An 18,498-nucleotide genomic window follows, 5' to 3' on the forward strand; every position below is an offset into this window, starting at 1 on the left:
AAACATAGAACGTATACACTATGTGATGTGTTGTTTGAACAGTAATTGTCTTTTCCATTCCCATTAAATCACCATTTTCAATATATAACCAAATAACGGCATGGACAAGTGAACATTAATATGCTTAGTTATTGACTGTGGATTTCTGCATATTGTAAGAATGGGATGACATTCAAAAATCAGTTAAACATAGTGGGAGATTTGCCATGTCACATTTTGAAAAAGAGCCAAAAGATATATATTTATTACTTTGTTTTATGTTGACATTTGTCCATATAATTCTTCTCGTGACATTTAAACTCTGGTGTTTTGAGACTGCGGTAACCAAACACTGATGATTCAGACTTACAACTGGTACCATGTTCCCATTTATAGTCAAACTGAGTCCTCACTATGATCAAGCTCACTTGTTGTGCCTGATAAAAAATGTGTTAGTCAGTTCAACTTATTCACCAGATATTAATATAAAACCAGATGTTCACAGTATGTATTCTATGAAACCTTGAACACTAGTTTTGAAAGAAAGACAGAAATACAGTCCTCTCATTATTTAAAAAAATGTATTTGTATGTACTTACATACTGGTGTCAAAAGAGTATGCACCAAAAATGTTACATTGACTCACAATTACAAAGAAAAAGCCTTTTCTCTTTCTTCACTTACAAGTATTGAAAAAAACTATGTACAGAAAAAAGGGCATGGTGACAAGATACACTAGAAACAAACTTACAGTCACAATGTGGTTTAAATGAGGCTTCTGCAAATAAAGAAAAAAAAAAATCTTCAACAGGTACACTGTCTTGGTGCTTAGAACGTCAAATTGTATTTCCAATCAAAAAATCTAACTCATTGCATCCTCTCCACAGTCCAGCGTCAGAGCGTCTCCACAATGTGCACGCAAAGAGGATTTTTTAAAAAACTGCCAGAGGACTGATTCATCAAAAATGAAAGAAAAAAAAACATTTGAGTGGAAATAGTTTTTTTTATATATATATACTTAAAACATGTCCTAGATTAAATCTTAAAAAGATGTTACGATGGAAAATACAGGGAGTCAATGAGGTGGAGGAAGGTTGAGTCCAGGAGACGAGCTGCATGTGGTGGGTCAGCCGGGGACCTCCTGCTGCAGCAGCAGTTTACATCACAGACTCTCTCTGGTTGGACATACTTGGCTTGTCTTTTTTTCCCCTGCTCTCATATCTTACAGAGATGAAAATACACTCGCTCCTCACAAACCCTGACATTGTTTTTTATCCCTCTGGACATTTAAAGATATTGATCAAGACAAGACACAAAGCAGGAATGAAAAAAAGGCAGGATGATGGTGACTCATTTCATCATGTGACCAGCAAGACAGAAAAAAAAGAAATCATAATTACTTGTAAATGAGCCCTAATGGGGCAAAATAAGACCGCAAACTAGAGCAACTGGACTCTAACCCCCAACCCTTCAGTTTCTCTCTTTGGGAGAATGGAGTCTAATTGCTAAGTGACTCACACAAAATCCCCCTAAAGAAACTCTGGGTGAGATATCAGCATCAGGGCACCAACACATTCAGTGCTACACGAGACGAGCACACATTCTCACTGCATCGTGAATCATAAATTTGGGTATCACAGGACAATGGTGTTTCCTCTCATTACTCTGAGAGAAAATACATTTCTTCTAATGTGATGTCAATCATTCTGCAGCCATTTCAGGTCCCTTCACTGGTTCAGTTAATATGAAGATGGGAAATGGTGCATACGAAAGGAATTCATGGTATTTAATGGCACTTGGTTAAGATACAATGACTGGCTTGTAATTTGGGCACAACACCAGCAGAGCATTGTGCAACTTCATGTTGGAAAGGTAACATTTCATATCGTAAAACTGCAATGAAAATGTGTCAGGCTGTAAAATATGAACAGCAATCAGACACCGGTAGCTACAGCTCCCACTAAAGCAACAGTTTGACATTAACATGAATGCAGTTCATATCTAAAATGTGTTTAGAAATACACACTAGACTAGTTCCTCCTCCATCTTCCTACTAGCTACAAATAATTGGAAAATGATGAGCGTGGCATGCCTGTGAGTCTGCCCCGTCTGAATTTAGGAAATAAAAATGTGTCCAGCTTCTTTTCAACAAGACCAAACAAAAGAAAGAACTGGAGGGGGCTGTTAGAGTGAGAATCCACCTAAAACAGAGGACAAAAAAACACTATCCTGATGGATCTTAGTTGAGCTGAACCTGGAGCGTTATGTACAGTGTTTGTAAATTCTGTTTTAGGGTGAACTTGATGTCTGTGAGGTAAGGATTTAATTTTGAAGAGAATGTGTCTCTGGTGTATCTGGGGTAGTCTGGGACCAGCTGCTCCCTGCGGGACAGTTTCTCTTTCTCTTTAGTCACTTTTAGCCTTTTTGCTGTCGTTTCCATTCTTCTCCGGCTCGGCCTGGTCTGCCTCCTCCTCGTGCTTTCTCTTCTTTGTGTCGTCTGACTGGTTGTGAGCGGTCGAGGGGTGCGCCCGTAAGGTGATGAGGATGCAGGTCATGTTGTCGCATCCTGTGCCGTCTCCAGATGTGTCGGGGGCCAAACAATGTTCCAGCAGCTGTCAGGAGGACACATGGGAATTGAAATTAAAGATACACACTGCAATCCCCTTAACAAAGAGATGATGTATCTTAAGAGACCTCATGGCTAACTAAAGTTGAAATAAGAATAAGAATAAGAAAAAGGCACTGACACACTTTCGGCAGGTATTAAAAATGTACAAATAACAGAGTACCAATCAACTGCTTTTAATATTTCTTGCACTTTAGTCTGAATAAAACATTAAGATATAATTTTTACTGCATTGATGAAAACTGTAAAAACATGTGATATGTATGTTACTTCACAAGTGATTCCTAGGAATTGATAACAGAAACGGAAGTGTTTTAACCGCATGATGATGATGATGATGTGTAACGTCTAAAAAGGAGCTTTCTCTCACCTCTTCCACTATGGATGAGAGGGGTCTGACTTTGCCACTCTGATCTGGTTTGATCCTCTCACTGATGAAGTCCACCACCTCCTGACTGCTGAGCACATTCCTACACACACACACACACACACACACACACACACACACACACACACACACACAGCAAGTGAAAAACAAACTTGGGTGTATAACACAGCAATTAGCATATGAAAATGTGCCTGAATATTAAATCATGACTAAATAAATAATACATTACAGTGACAAATGCTACTCACCAGATGCCATCGCAGGCAATGACCATAAAGTCGTGGTCCTCGTTGAGCGTCAGAACTTTAACGTCCGGCATCGCAGAAATCATCTGCTCCTCTGGGGGCAGAACCTTGTTCCTCTTGTAGAAGTGGTCACCTGAGAGTCGGAGACCAAGTTAACGGCATTGCAGTCTGCTTACAAATGTGTTTATCTTAGTGTTCCACTGTGAGCACACATGTAATCCAACAGCTTCTTACCCCAAAATATAATCACTCTCTTTAAATTAGTTAAAGTTTACCTACTGATGGCATTACAAACAACTAAATGCTGCAAAAAAGGTATAAATGCATTACAAATACATGACAAATGAGATCACTTCACAATTACTAAATACAGTGAGCTTATTTAAGCCACAACCATCATGAACCAAAACATATTAATTTCAAACGTATAGTATAAAGTTTTTAGATACCAATAGCTCTGGAGAGGTTCAGTCCACCGTTAACCCGTCCGTCCATGGTCACCTTTCCTCCAGCATTCTTAATGCGAGCCAGTTCCACCTCGTCCTCTGGCTTGTGGTCGTACGACATATCAACAGCTTTGCCTACAGTCACACACATTTCACACTTCATGATTACAGAAAAGCCCTATAATAAAAAATCTGGGTCACTGTGCTTTTCTGTTGCAATCCTTTGAGAGCCACACATTTGCTGTAATTGGGCAACAGCCCATGTCAATAACATGACTATACCACCTGGTTAAGAGGGGAAATGGGAATTTTTGCAATAAAAGAAAAGATTTACCTCAAAAAGGAGAAAGGGATTGTAGTTTGAAATCTGTAATAGCATCTCTTCAAACTAACAATGCCAAACTTAAAATCAGCTTTTCGGTTTAAAAAAAGAAACAATCTTGAAATCTTTAGAAGAATTAGCACATCCACATTATCTACAATCATCATATGCTTAAAAAACTGATATGATGATATAAGGGGACAGAGACAACTAGCTGAGGGTCCTGAGTATAACTTACTGACTTTTTGATTTCACACGATAACGTCACAATTTAACATTTAGAATTGACAATGTTATTGTTACATTTTTTTTTTTTTTTTTTAAAAAAGACTAAATGTTTTACACCTACCACGCTCTGACACCACGCAGCGAGAGTCTCCAGCGTTGGCCACGATGAGCTGCTTCCCTCGGATCAGAGCCACAACAGCTGTGGTGCCGCTGTCCGAGCCAGGCTGGAAATACAAACATGACCGATTTCACACAATGGTAAAACCAATGTCCTACACCAACAGAAAACGACTAAAACCCATTTATATAAAAACTATTTGTGAAATTGCTCCAATGTATTACACCCAATGACAAAATATCATTGACTGTCTGCTGCTGAGAAAAGGATTTAACTCAAGCTACTCAAGTTTCTCTTATTTACACAAAGTCGTCACAAATCATTTCATTTGGCTTCTGCTGCAATGTGGCCGCCCAACTTACTGCGGGGTGTTAGTTGGCTTCAAAGCTGGAAATTGCAGATGTGCTCTTTAAATGTCTGAACAACTATTTCACACATGGCTATTTCCCAAAAGTGAAAAAATTTCTAGTAATTTCTCTTTTGAACCACTGAAGAACAGAAACATACATAATATAACGGAACATAAAAAACTTGTCTACAGGACAGTCTTCCAACAACTTTTACTTCTTTTAATTTCTCATTCTCTATATTTATACCTATACAATCCTTGAATAATGTCAAAAGAATCCAATACATCCATTATGTATGCGTGGGCACTGGGCACTACTCACTGACACTTTAAAACTACCCATGACTGGACTGGAAAGACGACAGAGAGCTCAATGCTCAACGCTTTAAGACAATGTGGATAATAGTTCATCAGTACATTTAAACTGTAAGCACTGCGCTATTGTTCTCGCTCTCCAGGGGACTGAATCACTCTCAGCACTCACATCATTTCTCTATAAATCACTGTCATAGTGCCAGTGGATTATAATTTATCCATGAAATGTTGCGTTACACTGTTGATTAGTCAGTTGCATCATGCTAGTACAACACCTCCATGTACACACCTCCTCCTTGCCATCCATTCCAGGTAGACACATTTCCTCCTCTTCTTCATCCTCAGAGTCTTCCTCCCCCTCCTCTGTATCCTCCTCTTCTTCCATCTCACTGCTGTCTCCTTCATCCTCTTCGCTGCCATCCTGATAATAAACACAAAACGCAAAGTTTGAAAGTCAGTCTGAGTGAATGAACCACAACTGCCAAACAGAGTTTACTACTAGCCAGAAATGATTGTTTCTGCTTCCTCACCTCTTCGTCGCTGCCCTCCTCCTCTTCTCCCTCCTCAGACTCCTCACTGTCATCAAAGAACCTAGACTTGGAGTCTCCCGCAGCCTTGGAGGACAAAGAAGAGCAGGAGGGACCTGCATCTCCTTCTGCTTTTCCAGCCCTTTCTTCTCCATTCGAGCTTCCCGATCCACCACAACCTGCTGCTTTTAAGGAGAAGTCACAAAATGAAGATGATGATTAATAGGTGTTCAGATTTACCTTTTAATGAAGCTGCATGTAAGTGATTTGAGATTATTGTCATACAGAGATTAGAGAAACAAAAACTGCTTCGAATTTTGAAATGAATCCAAAATGCCAAGAACTGATCCCATGACCAAATTTGCTTTTTAGTTCTGCTTAAGGAGTTCCTTTACTATTGCAAACAAAGCCTACAGATCTGCAAGGACCTGTCTACGTCATTTAGATATGAGCAGAGGTGACTAATGTCACATCAAAAGTGAAAGATGGACCCCAGTAAACACTCAAGAGTGTGGCTTTACAAGAAACGACAAAGCACATCAAATTTGTACAAACATTTAAGGAAACATGGCGTAGATCTGAAATAATGCCCAGTGTCTGATGTGTGTCATCAGCCAGCACTAACACCTCCAGCAGAGTCAGGGATACCTAGTTGTGACACACCATGCACCCCGGCTGTACTCAGACTGAAAACAGTCCTGTGTAAAACAATACAAAATGCTTTGTTTGTGTGGGAGTGTTTTTAAAGTGCCGATGAGACAATGAAATATGATTCAGCAAGTCTGATTGGAGTAACGAATTATTGCGTTTAAAGGCTGATCCGAAAAACACTGCACAGCAGGATTTTACAACTCTGGAAAGTTATCATGCTGCAAATCTGTTTACTAGTGTGCACATGTGTGGTGCATCTGTGTCCAAGGAGCTCCAAAAAAAGTATTTATGCAACCGTGTGCAAAGCATGAACTGGACTTTACAGCGTCTGTGACACTCTGTCATCAAAGGAAAGATTAGAGAGAAAGCACTCAAAACAAAAGCAGAATATTCAGTCAAAAAAAAACAAGTTAACTTATTTTAATGAAACAAAAATCAAAGCAAACTCTTAAAAGAATTAAGATATTTTGTTATCTAAAGATCCAACCTTTTTTTTTTAAACCGTATTGGCATTGAAACTGGGAATTAATAAAATCCAAATGATATGCAGCCCCAGTACTGCATGAATAGAAACAATTCACATATTTTCAGTATTTTAAAAATCTAAATCATTTTTGCATGACAGGAAACTCGTTTCAAAATTGAAATTAGCTTGAACTAAAACCTGAAAGTTTTTGTTGTTCCTTAATTTCAGCTCCATACCTGCATCACTACTTTCACCTCCTGTTCTCCGACAGGCTCGCAGCTTAGACCCACATGTTGCTGCTCCTTCTCCCTCCTTCACCTTCCCATTGCGCTCCTCCTCCAACTCTCCATTCAGTACCTCCTTCTCCTGTCCTTCCCCTTTCTCTCCCGAGCCCCCGGGGTGCGGGCAGGCTGCCTTCTTAGCTGCCGCACTGGGAAGAGGACACAAGTTGCTTCAAACTCGAGAACAGAAATCATCCAAGATTTTATTGGTGTACATGTAAACTACTGCAGAGGCCACCACTGAGGATATGCCGTTTTCAACAAATTAGATTCAGAGCTCAACGTACTTCATCACTTGCACAGAGTGTTTGTCAGTGTATGAGAAGTCAAACTACCTGAGAGCAGCAGCATGCTTCACAGCATTGCGGTTCTGGCCGTAGCGTATGAGCAGCTCTTCAATGGTCATTGTGGCCTCCTCATGGAGCAAAGTTGCCTCTTCGTTGTCCACTGGACCAAGATCAGAGAGAAAGGTCGTCATCAGTATGATTGTACATCCATTTCTAATCTACCAGCAGTATACAAACAAAACTTAATTGTACTTCCTGGTTTATTATACTAATGTCAATATGGAGGTATGATGTCACTAAAAACAACTGTAACAACCATTCAACGATTTTAATTCATCATAATCATCCACCAAATTACAACTTTATTTTCCTGATATCAAATATTGCTACATAAATAGTTTTGGGAATACTCACAATCATCCTCCTCTGCCACCTTTTCAGCAGGCGGCTCCTCTGTGGGCCGTCCAGCGATCTGGACTAGCTCCTTGATGACTTCCTCTGTGGTCATTCTGCTGTCGATGGCCAGGAAGGCATCTTCCAGAGCCTGGAAACACCACACAGAAAGGTATGTCAGTAAAAACAAGATTGTTGAGATTCATGTTGCATATGTGTTCAGAGAGTGTTTCGATTTGGTCTGTGGAACAAAGTCTGCTCCTTTAATGGAAAAGAGACCACACACTCATGACACATGGCTTTTACTTCAACTAAATGTGTAACTATGTTCCAGTTGTGCAGCATACATCTGTTCATGAAGATCTCCGCTCTGTCCTCTTTGTTTAACACAGATCATGACCACAGCTTATGAAGTTTCTCACCTTTTGCAGTTTGCCATCTTTGTAGGTTTTCTGCTCCTTGATGATGTCAGGAAGGTACTTTGAACAGTACAGAGCCACCTCTTCACCTAAATGGGAATAGCAGGTTATATAAATTCTCTGGATAGGCGTGTGCACATAGTACTCATAAAAAGTTTGATAAACAAATAATAAAAAGGAGGAAACAATGGAAAACGCATGACAATACATGTGTGCTGTGATCCAGAAATCAGGAACACAAATACTTGTGTCTCTGACTACTGCTTTTAAGAGCAAATGTGAGCCATGGGCATGTTTTTCTTTAAGATAGCAGGATTTGTGGGCAGCACATGCTGTGAATTCACATTTGAAGGATTAGGTAGGACACAAGAAATGTGAAGTGTTATAAGTGCATAGGTTTAGCAAATAGATCCCAATAATAATAATAACAATATATAGTTTATTTTTGCATACACTGCAAACCAGTTTCCCTCTGGGATAATAAAGTTAATCTTAATAATAGAAATGGTTCGTGCTGTTAAAAACTACTGTGTGAACTTAAGACTGTATGTGTCTGTTTTACCTCCATGTCCATCATACACAGAAAACATGGCTGTGTCCTCATCAAACTCTAGGATACAGTTGTGAGCATCCTGTGACATAGCAAACACAAAAATACACATTAGCACAGAAACAACTGCTACAAAACATGGCAATCTTGGGAAAAAAAGCCATTACATCTTCTTGGGCAGGTGAGTGAGATGGGATATAGGAGATTCTTGCACCAACATCATGTGCTGCTGATCAACTGTACATGTTCATATGTGTCCTTAAACTGAATTGCTCACATGCATTTAGAAACCATATTAACATATTGCTTCTCTGTGGAGAGCTGATCTGTTATGGCCAATTGATTTACACCAGATTTTGGCAATCAATGTCTGATTTTCACAATAGAAGTAACCAAATGAGACAAAGACACTTGAGCTCCACATGCTGTCTGCAGCAGGGAGGTACTTTCCTCATAGACAAGAAAGGGCACGAAAAGCAGACGATTGAATAAAAACACCCTTGGAGTGGATTATTGATTATTCACACATCACTCCAGTTGATGCCAAAGGGAAAAGATAGTTGAGGAGTCATTGCCGACGGCACAACTCTGGAAAGAGACTAGCCACCGGCCCACTCCAAACAGCCCTGTACAGAGAGAGAGAGAAAAAACTCCCATCGCGCCATTCACATCTGTAGAAACACCAGAGAGGCAACATGGTTGTCTCTGGTCCGCCTCACCTCCATGGAGACTCGCCAGCCCTGCATGGCAGAGAAGCCGTAGCTCATGTTGCTGTTGCCGCCATCGAAAGAGCTCTTGGTGGTGTTCGGTTGCGACAGATAAGCCCCCATGGTCAGTCGGTTTCTTATGGCTTTACACCTGAAGAGAAGACATTGAGAAGTAAAATAGAGCTTCACATACACAGACACACGTATACCTCCGAATATATGTAACTCGGAGCTGCGTTATCTAGCTCTGGCTAGTAACGGTTGCTAGCTGGCTAACATTAGCGGCACAACAACAAAGCTAACTAACGTCACCGTGCTAACAGGAGCAAACCCGGCTAAACTTCAGCCGTCACCTCTCAGTGTCCCTTGTAAAAAAAACATACCTATTCTGGCTGCGGGATGAGCTTATGAACGGGTCCCGTAAAGAGAGAGCTTCACATAGAAGTGACCACACGTGTGGAGGAAGAAGCCGCTAACAACACAGACAGAGAAGCACCAGCAGGAGCCGCGCAGGAAGAAGCAGCGCACGCAGCCTCCCGGCCAGGGGGCGTGGCCTCTGAGTGCGTCATACGTCAAGGCCAGGTGTTTCATGTATGTAGATAATTACATGATAATTATAATAAATAATAATTATAATAGATAATACAGTGTGAAGTATTATGGCTACAATGAGAGGGGAAATGACCCTACAGATTTCAAGAATAAAGTCGTAACATTAAGATAAGATAAAATAAGATGAGATAAGATGTATCGCCCTTTGTTGAAATTCACACAAGCAGTAGGCTATACAGTGGAGAAAAAGGATTAGCTTAAAGTTGAAACTGATAAAATATATAAAATAGAATACTATATACAGTAAACAATCTGTGTAAATACATCTGCAATATAAACATGTGCAATATTCAGAAGTTCCTGAGATTATCTACATGTGTGCAATGTTCCTGGATCAGCATAGAAAAGATAAGAGGGACTTTCCATGATAGCTTCCAGCTTTCTTCTCAACCTCTTCTCTGTCACTGCCTCCACACTATCCACTTCCATCCCCACTACGGAGCTGGCTTTCCTCACCAGCTTATTCAGGTTATTTTCACCATAGCTCCTGATACCACCTCCCCAGCACACTGTGGCAAAGAGGCTGGTAGAACATCTGTAGCAGTCTGCTGCCTGTGTTAAAATGAGTATGGAGATGTGGAGCATCTTGTGAAGTTATACCTTAGTATAGGTTTCACGAAATAACTAAGTGTTAATAGGATCAAATATACATTAATTGCTGCCTATATAACATGAAAAAATATCAGTACATATCGGACAGCATATATGCCGATACTGATATATCTATGATAGGCCAATATTGGCCGATAATATTAGCTGACCGATATATCAGTCAGGCTCTAGTGCTTAATCTTTTGGCACTTAAGCACCAGATTCTTTATTATGAGTATTATGTCTATGAGCTAATTTTGTCTACTCCTAAGAAAGAACGGACTTGGAAGAAATTGCCTCTTTTGTGGAAGAGTTAAACCTCATGCTATAACAAAAAAACAACAAGCAAACAAACAAACAACAACAGCAACAACAACAACAATAACTTCTCTTCAAAACTTGACTCTTCACATCATTCACACCCTTTATCTTGGAAATATCCTGAAAGAACTGTGTAAAAATGACACTTATCTTCTAAAGGTCTTACTGGCAACAAGCAAAAAGGCCATCACAAAATACAGGCTCCAGAAAAACTGTAGGCCTATTGGCATTTTGTTGATATTGTTAAACATTTACACTTTTCTCTTCAAACAATAAGAAGGATGTAATAATATTTTCTTTTTTTATAATTATGTGATATGTTAATGATCAGATGTTTTTAGTGCTATTACTTTTAAGCTAGATTTAATTTAAACAAATAATTCAAAGACTGTGAGAAAACAACTTTAAGTATGATTTACTTTTTTTTTTTTTTACAAAGAAATTCAGGAAATAAATGCTATATTTTTGTCCCAGTATCTAATCTGTTTGAATGGATACGATAATTAATTTGATTCATTTATTTAGAGCATACATGTAGTACCGACTGGTGGCGGTAAAGCACCATCTCATTGTTTACCGACCACCAAATGACACCAGGAAGAAGGAAAGGCCTGTGTAGATGGTAACCCTATATTTACGAAACTCTCGCGAGATTTACGCACTGTTTGCTCATTGTGTGTGCTCTACACAATAATTATGTTTTATGATGTGACAACGCTGTGCATACGTATCGTCCGTTTAGGTTAAGGAACAAAAACATTTGGTTAGGTTTGGAAAACGCTCCTGGTGTGGGTTAAAATGATCACTCTCGCGAGATCTTTCGCGGGTGTGGGGTTATCGTGTAGACACGAACCAAAACACCGGCGGTTCAAAGTGAAGCGGGAAACCTGGGGAGGAGACAGAAATGGATGGATGTAGAGAAGTGGACGTAGAGGCGGAAAGTCTCTCTCCGTCCACCTTAAAACTGTACGAGACGCAGTTCTTCGGCTTCAGCCCGCAGACCTGCATGCTGCGGGTCTACAGCGCCTTCCAGGACTGCTTGCAGGACGTGCTACTGGTCGTGGAGAAGGTGTGTGTGAGGCAGCTGAGTAAAGGCGAGTCGGACGGGGCCGAGGAGCTGCTCCGGTGCCGGGCCCGGGAGTGCAGCCGGGAGCTGCAGCAAGTCCTCTTAGACCGGTTCAAGCAGCTGTCTGAGCGGATGGAGTCGCTGCTCGTTACCCGCTGCTTCACCGTGCCGCCAAACGTCCTGTTGCCCGAGGACCTGACACACCGAGACCAGCCGCAGGACCTGCAGGTAGGAAGGGAGGAGGAGGAGGGGGGAGTGTTTGTGGTTCAGTATCAACAAGCCATTGTTTCATTAATTTACTCACAGCAGCGATGTAGTCTGTAAGGTTGTCCCTTTTTACCTAAAAGTTGTCTCCATTTTTATCATTGCAGAAGGACAATGTCAGGGTTACAATAGAGCTGGTCGATATATTGTAGGGATGACTATTGGTACTTTAACAAAATGTTTACACAATGAGGTTTCTGATAAATAATCATCAATAATATGGACATTATGACAACGTGGATAAGACCAATAATACAACAGCTAGAACAGTGTGGTAAGTTCAATCATCAATCAAATGATAATGATTGATGATCTGTAATGCAGCCTTTAAAACCAGGAAAAGACAACACGATATTGTAATATCACGATATTACAACATCCAAACATACATCTGAGAAGAAATGTAGTCTCATGTCACTATATCAATATAATATAGACGTATTGCCCACTGCCCAGACCTAGGTACAGTCTGACACTACTAAAGTAATGTGGTTGTAAAGACTTTAAAGTAAAATATTTACTGATATGATGCATCATATTCATGTGATATAACTGTACATACAATTTTATTTGGTACATTAAGCTAAAATGAATGCAGTTGAATTAGTAGAATTGGACTGAAAACATGTATCTGTGATTTGTTGGTTTCAGGAGGTGATCAGACTGGAGTCGTCTGTGGCAGACTTGCAGAGGGCCTACGAAGCAGAAGTTTGTGCCAGACAGGCCCTGTTGGCCGAGCTGGAGGAGCAGAGGGAGGTACAGAAGCAGTTGGATGGGATCCTGACGTGGGTCAGAGAGCTCCAGGCGGCCTGGGTGAAGGAAGGAAATGGCAGCTTCCATGAAAGTTTTCGCCTGGTGATGGAGTCCATAAAGAATCTGCAGGAAGCTGTCTGGGAGGTCTGCAGCAAAGCCCCTCACTGAATTGAACTCACATTTGTGATATTTCACAAATTTCACATTGGTGCATGCAATGAATACGTGGACAATGGAGCTCTGCAGAGTGCGAGTTGATTATTTGTTTATTCCATGATCTGCTCACTATCAGCTCAGCTCCTACTCTCTGTGGTTTGGATGTGTGTCCATACTCCTGTTGATATTTCATAACAGACATTACTCCAGAGCGTGTATAATCTTTTTAACTCTTCCTGATCGAGATTAGAGGATTTATAAGACATCTGTAGCAGCAAGATAACAGCAAGACGATAACATTAATGCAGATAATGTGTTGTTGTCTTCATCACTCTCTGACGATTAACAACAAGACACTTTTTGTCTTGTTTGGAGATAATAAATCACCAATGAATTAATGCTACAACATGTAACTGCTGATATTTCTGCTTCATGAGAGCAAAGCTTCTCTTCTACACTTTTTCCAAAGTAACATTAATAAAAGATTAAAATATACTGTTGTGCAATGAGGTGCAGGTTAGTGCTGTGAAGTGTAAGGAAGACAAAACTTTACATTGGCATGGAGGTGTGCTTGAAATAAGCAGCTATTTATTTGCATTCTCCAAAAAACAACATCCACAATAAAAGAAAACATGGAGGGAAAAAATGTCCTTTAAACTGCTCAATGTAGTGGTTTAGGGTTAGGGGTCAAAATCAGTCTATTCTCCATATCTCTCCCATTATACTCATATATTGATATGTGGCATGAGTGTCCAATGTGTCAATGCTGCATCATTTGGTCAGAAAATGAACAATAAACAAAACTGGGAATCTCTGACTTTGCGTCAGCTGATGATGAATATTGTTTCAGTTCCTGTCCCCCTTTTTAAGCAGGATTTTTTAAGCAAACTCAGAGAAACTTTCCTCTTTAAGCAGATGAAGGTGAAAACAGCCTTCCAGTTTCAAACTGCACACAGAGAGAGCATCCTGCATCTACAGTGAAGCTCAAACATCCAATAATCACATTTTAGTCATCAATGATTGATCAGTGGATCAATAGTAGATTTTTTGCTGTGAGGCTTCTGCACAAATTCAAGCTGACTGCAGCTGCTATCCCACACTTCAGGAGGTGAAGATGTGACTCTTAAAGGGATATTTTCACATTTTCTGTAGTGTTGTTTTTTAAAATCTTCATTGGACATTTATCACATCAGGGAAGTAAGTTGTAGATTCTAATGAGTTAATGTGACTATTTCACATTTCATTTGAGCTAACTTTCGATGAAATGTGTCATGTAAAAACGTATTGATGCTTTGTAACCAGCAGGTGGCAGCATTCACATATCTTAATTTATAGTGACACGGTGGGAAACATAATTTGTATTTTCACATCAATGACACACTGTTATTTTTGGTTTGATAAATGTGTTTTCGCTTCCCCACTAATAATAATACATGTTACATGAATCAGACCATCAGGGTACCCACTCACTTCTTTTTCAGTTGATTTGTTAGTCTTTATTGTGCAATATGATGCATCTTACCTCTTCATTACAGCAGTTTCAACATTTACCTTTAAAGTTTGCTTACATGGTCATTTTTTAACATGGATACTATGTGTGTATGTGTATAAATCACAGGGTGTTGATATAATTGCAGATATGGCTGCTAAAAATGAGTTAAATGAATCACTACCTCTGAACTTTAGATGCAGAGAACACAAGTGAGAAGGGAATGGCATTATTTATCATTATTACAATCACACAGTGTTCAGCTATTGTAGCTGCATAACACAAGCTATATTGTTGTTGCTGAAGTCTGATTTACAGCCACAACAACATCAACAATTGGAAGTGGGTGAAAGTACACAAACAACAACAGGTCCAAACAGTAAACATTTGTTTTAGCCACAACATTCCTGAAATACGGGTGTGTGTGTGTGTTTGTGTTTGTGTGTGTGTGTGTGTGTGTGTGTGTGTGTGTGAGTGTTTGTGTCCCACCTGCCTGTTGTGACTGACTGAGAAAATGATCAGTCCAAATGGGGAGGTGCGAGAACCAGTGAATGTTACTGTTTGTGTGTGTGTTAATAAAGTCATCTTAATTGATTCATTAGGTCATCAGACCAGTAGCTCTTCAGCAGCAACAATAATGATCTTACAGCATGTGCATTTTGCCTGGAACAAGTATTTTGCTTACTATATACTTAGACAAAAGACATTAGGGCAGATTTAAGATTCAGACATCACTTTATGACATTTTCATTATGCATGCACCATTATTTCATCCAATTCAGTTTCAAAAAGTTGTTTTTTTTCTCTGCTATTTAAATTGAGCCAAAATGGGTGAAAACACTGCTCAGTGTTGTCAGAGCAATGTGGTGAAGCTATTGTATTTCTTGTTTCTTTTGGCGTGGTGATATTATTTAAAGACCCACTCCAGAGGCACTGGTCAGTGGTTTCTGTGATAGAGCTGTTTCCCATAGAAAACTTTCAAAAAACCTCAGTATACCAGACTTTAATATCAGAAGAATTGGAAAAGTTAATTTTAGATTATTATGTGGTAATGTACTGTTGAGTTTTTTAATCAGTCTGCATGTACAGCTGTGTTATAACAGATTGTGAACTATATAAAAAATGTTCATATTCTGATATTCATATTTATTCTCTGTGACACATCTCTGAACAACAAATGTATTTGTCATTCAGATATACCTAATCAGTGATTGATAAATTAGCTTTCAGAGAGCAAAGAGAGTATTCTTTAGGTTTTACACTATTTGTTTATGGAGAAAAAAGTTATCACACTATTCATGGTCTAATGTTACTAAAAACAGTGGTTTCAGAGTGTTCCCAGTAAAAAGGAGATTTATTTTCACCAAAATTTCATCCATAAATAACCCAATGACAGAATGAATGATTCTTTTGTTTATGGGTTAGGGTTAGGGTTAGGACACTTTATGTAAAAAAACATCTAAAAGCAAACATTATAATAATTGGAAGTCTATGATATAATTTGTGTCAGTTCAGGGTCCTTGACTTGAAAAAGTTTGAGAACCACTGACTTCAAACATGATCACATAACAGCCATCATGATACATTTAACACAAAATACCTTCTACTTATAAAAAAGTTTAAATTTTCAGTTTTTGTATATTCTGGGTCACAGTTTCAGAATGGTGTTTTGGTTATTTTTACTGCTCTCAAATGCAAAAACAGGTCAATTTTGATCTGAGCAGTATTCAGTGGTTAAAGCAAACACAGAGCTAGGTCTTAAAGATTAAGAAAGTAAAAATATTAATAATCAACTTTATCTCTTATGAAGAAGTATATGTTGTGGAATATATATTGTATGTGTACGTGTGCAACATTTCCTTCCTCCATTGATCACACTTTTTATTGATTCATGACAAATTTACATCTTGGAGTTGTTATTGTGGGATGGTTTCTTATTAATTGGATCAATATGAGATTCTGTAAGTCCGACATCTTGTTGAGTGCTTTTCAATTGATCTCATGTGGACAAACAGGAAATGAGTGCTTGGAGCTGCACACACCACAGTTTCTCTGCTGGCAGCCATCATGGCAGAGAAGCAACAGTTTCTCTACAGATTATAACGTGTGATAATAGAGTCAGTGTAAAAGACTTGTAGATACTCTGTAGGTCCTCTTCACTAGTTCCTTCAGAAAAGTGGGTTTGAATTTCTGTATGCTTGAATTGTGACAAGTCGTGTGTATGTGTGTGTGTGTGTGTGTGTGTGTGTGTGTGTGTGTGTGTGTGTGTGTGTGTGTGTGTGTGTGTGTGTGTGTGTCCCACAGCTGTCCTCTGTTCCTCTCTTTGTGTGTTTGAATCTACAATAAATCCTAAACTCTGCCCCCCTCGTGTGTGTGTAATACCCTGTAAAGCCTATAAAAGATGTTGTCAAACACATCGAGGACACAGCTGTATGCAGCTGTCGGCTGGCTGAACACGCTTGCGTATGTCTGGAGCCTGTTGCCATAGAGAGCAAATAAAGTAATCTGAAGGGAAAAGAAGCAACAGCTCAGTGGGAGAAAGAGACAAACAAGCGTCAGTGAGGGGGTTAAAAAAATGAAAAGTGTTTGTATTTCAGAGGATGGGAGACAAAGTGAGTCACTCTGAACATGGAGGAGGAAAGTGCCTTCAGTTTTCAGCAGAGTTCCAAACTTTCACACTGCTGCCCTAAACAGCTTCAGCACTGAGATGACATCCACGCTGTGCTGGCTATCTGAAATCACTGTTTACATGTGAAAACCACACGTGGCCACATTAACATTTTCATGCTGTTTTCAAAAAGAGCTCTGCCTAAAACAAAAGGAAAATATTGAAATCTCTTCTTCTGACAACAAAACTTCACACGTCACAGCCAACATCTGGTGAATAGTGCGACAGACACGGCACAGTTACTTTAACCAGTCCCTACTGCTCTCCATCATCACCTGCACTCTGTTCTTATGCAGAAGAACACGTGGTCAGTTGCTCTCATCTACGTTACTGTCAGTTTTCAGTCAGATAACTGAGCCAGCATAAAGATTTGATTGCAGGATATACGTGCAATACAATTTGAATAAACAAGTAAAAAAGAATATATTAGTAAAACATCTGTACAACTTTTTTAATGAGTGATCACAGATACACAAAACCTTGACTAGGCCTAAGGTTGCTAAAGATCCACTTACTAGCTTTTTCCAGAGCTTTCACCTGTGTTGTATAGTGTTTTTCAGTTGCGGCCACATGATCCAAATATGGAACCTTCCCTATCAACTTTGGTGGACTTGAGACAAAATAGGTGCATTGACACACTGAATGTTCTATTTTATTTAAAACCTGTTTATTTGTGCACGTGTGTTGATGTTTATGTGGTACACAAGAGCACATGTTTGCATGAGTGTGTCAGTTAGTATGTGTTTCAGCGCATTAATCTGTGTGTTCTTGTTTCAGTGTGCGAGTACGAGTGTATCAGTGTGTGAGCTCATTCATATACCTGTTGGAATATGTGACTACCAGACTGTATGGTGTGTGAGCGTGTGAATCTATACGTGTGTGTGAGTGAAGACAGCATATGGACAGTGCCCTCCCTTCCTGTAGGGAGGGGAACAACGTGGCTCTCTGTGAACCACAGCTTGACCTCTGACCTCTCAGGATCACACGTACACAAAGACAGAGACACACACACACACACATAGACATTCAAACCCAGATACCTACACACACACACACACACACACACACACACACACACATACCCAGATATACATCCACAGTCAGCCGGCCAGCTGTCCTCGCTGACTGACTGTCCCAGATAGAGGTGGAGAGGAGAGAGGAGGAGAGAGTGACAGCCAGGCAGGCAGACAGGATTGTTTTCTCAGGCTGTGTGAGCAACTCTGATTTTTTTAAACCCACATGTCACCCAGCAGGGAAACCAACACACCACAGCAGACAGAT

The 18,498-nt window shown here is 39.8% G+C and overlaps 2 protein-coding genes across 3 annotated transcripts; one reads left to right on the forward strand and one right to left on the reverse strand.

The window, feature by feature from the left end:
- Positions 1 to 994: 994 nt before the first annotated feature.
- On the reverse strand, positions 995 to 9,787 carry ppm1g (protein phosphatase, Mg2+/Mn2+ dependent, 1G). 2 transcript variants are annotated; one of them, XM_053322842.1, is made up of 14 exons: positions 9,681 to 9,787; positions 9,310 to 9,448; positions 8,603 to 8,672; positions 8,044 to 8,129; positions 7,643 to 7,772; positions 7,277 to 7,388; positions 6,897 to 7,090; positions 5,547 to 5,725; positions 5,306 to 5,437; positions 4,356 to 4,458; positions 3,688 to 3,819; positions 3,242 to 3,371; positions 2,976 to 3,075; positions 995 to 2,591 (listed from the first exon to the last, which is right to left on the reverse strand). In XM_053322842.1, exons 2-14 carry the CDS (start codon positions 9,418 to 9,420, stop codon positions 2,385 to 2,387), a joined length of 1,686 nt encoding a protein of 561 aa, XP_053178817.1. In that variant the 5' UTR covers positions 9,421 to 9,448; positions 9,681 to 9,787; the 3' UTR covers positions 995 to 2,384. The 2 variants fall into 2 exon arrangements, with proteins under 2 accessions (XP_053178817.1, XP_053178811.1); XM_053322836.1 differs by having other exon boundaries at positions 5,547 to 5,728.
- A 486-nt stretch (positions 9,788 to 10,273) lies between these two features.
- mis12 (MIS12 kinetochore complex component) lies at positions 10,274 to 13,636 on the forward strand. The gene is made up of 3 exons (XM_053317489.1): positions 10,274 to 10,377; positions 11,701 to 12,115; positions 12,803 to 13,636. The coding sequence occupies exons 1-3, from the start codon at positions 10,274 to 10,276 to the stop codon at positions 13,070 to 13,072; spliced, it is 789 nt and encodes a 262-aa protein (XP_053173464.1). The 3' UTR covers positions 13,073 to 13,636.
- The last annotated feature ends 4,862 nt before the right edge of the window (positions 13,637 to 18,498 follow it).

Source organism: Scomber japonicus, chromosome 1 (genome assembly GCF_027409825.1).
Source record: "Scomber japonicus isolate fScoJap1 chromosome 1, fScoJap1.pri, whole genome shotgun sequence".
NCBI classification, from domain to species: domain Eukaryota; kingdom Metazoa; phylum Chordata; class Actinopteri; order Scombriformes; family Scombridae; genus Scomber; species Scomber japonicus.

What these genes read in the sequence shown, in the direction of transcription:
- ppm1g (XM_053322836.1), bottom strand. Translation starts at nt 9,420, where the DNA reads ATGGGGGCTTATCTGTCGCAACCGAACACCACCAAGAGCTCTTTCGAT. An exon ending in AAGATGGCAAACTGCAAAAG is followed by an intron (nt 7,773 to 8,043) that starts GTGAGAAACTTC and finishes TGGTGTTTCCAG; the next exon opens with GCTCTGGAAGATGCCTTCCT. An exon ending in CTGCGTGGTGTCAGAGCGTG is followed by an intron (nt 3,820 to 4,355) that starts GTAGGTGTAAAA and finishes GTGTGACTGTAG; the next exon opens with GCAAAGCTGTTGATATGTCG.
- mis12 (XM_053317489.1), top strand. Translation starts at nt 10,274, where the DNA reads ATGATAGCTTCCAGCTTTCTTCTCAACCTCTTCTCTGTCACTGCCTCC. An exon ending in TTCCTCACCAGCTTATTCAG is followed by an intron (nt 10,378 to 11,700) that starts GTTATTTTCACC and finishes TTCAAAGTGAAG; the next exon opens with CGGGAAACCTGGGGAGGAGA. An exon ending in ACCAGCCGCAGGACCTGCAG is followed by an intron (nt 12,116 to 12,802) that starts GTAGGAAGGGAG and finishes TGTTGGTTTCAG; the next exon opens with GAGGTGATCAGACTGGAGTC.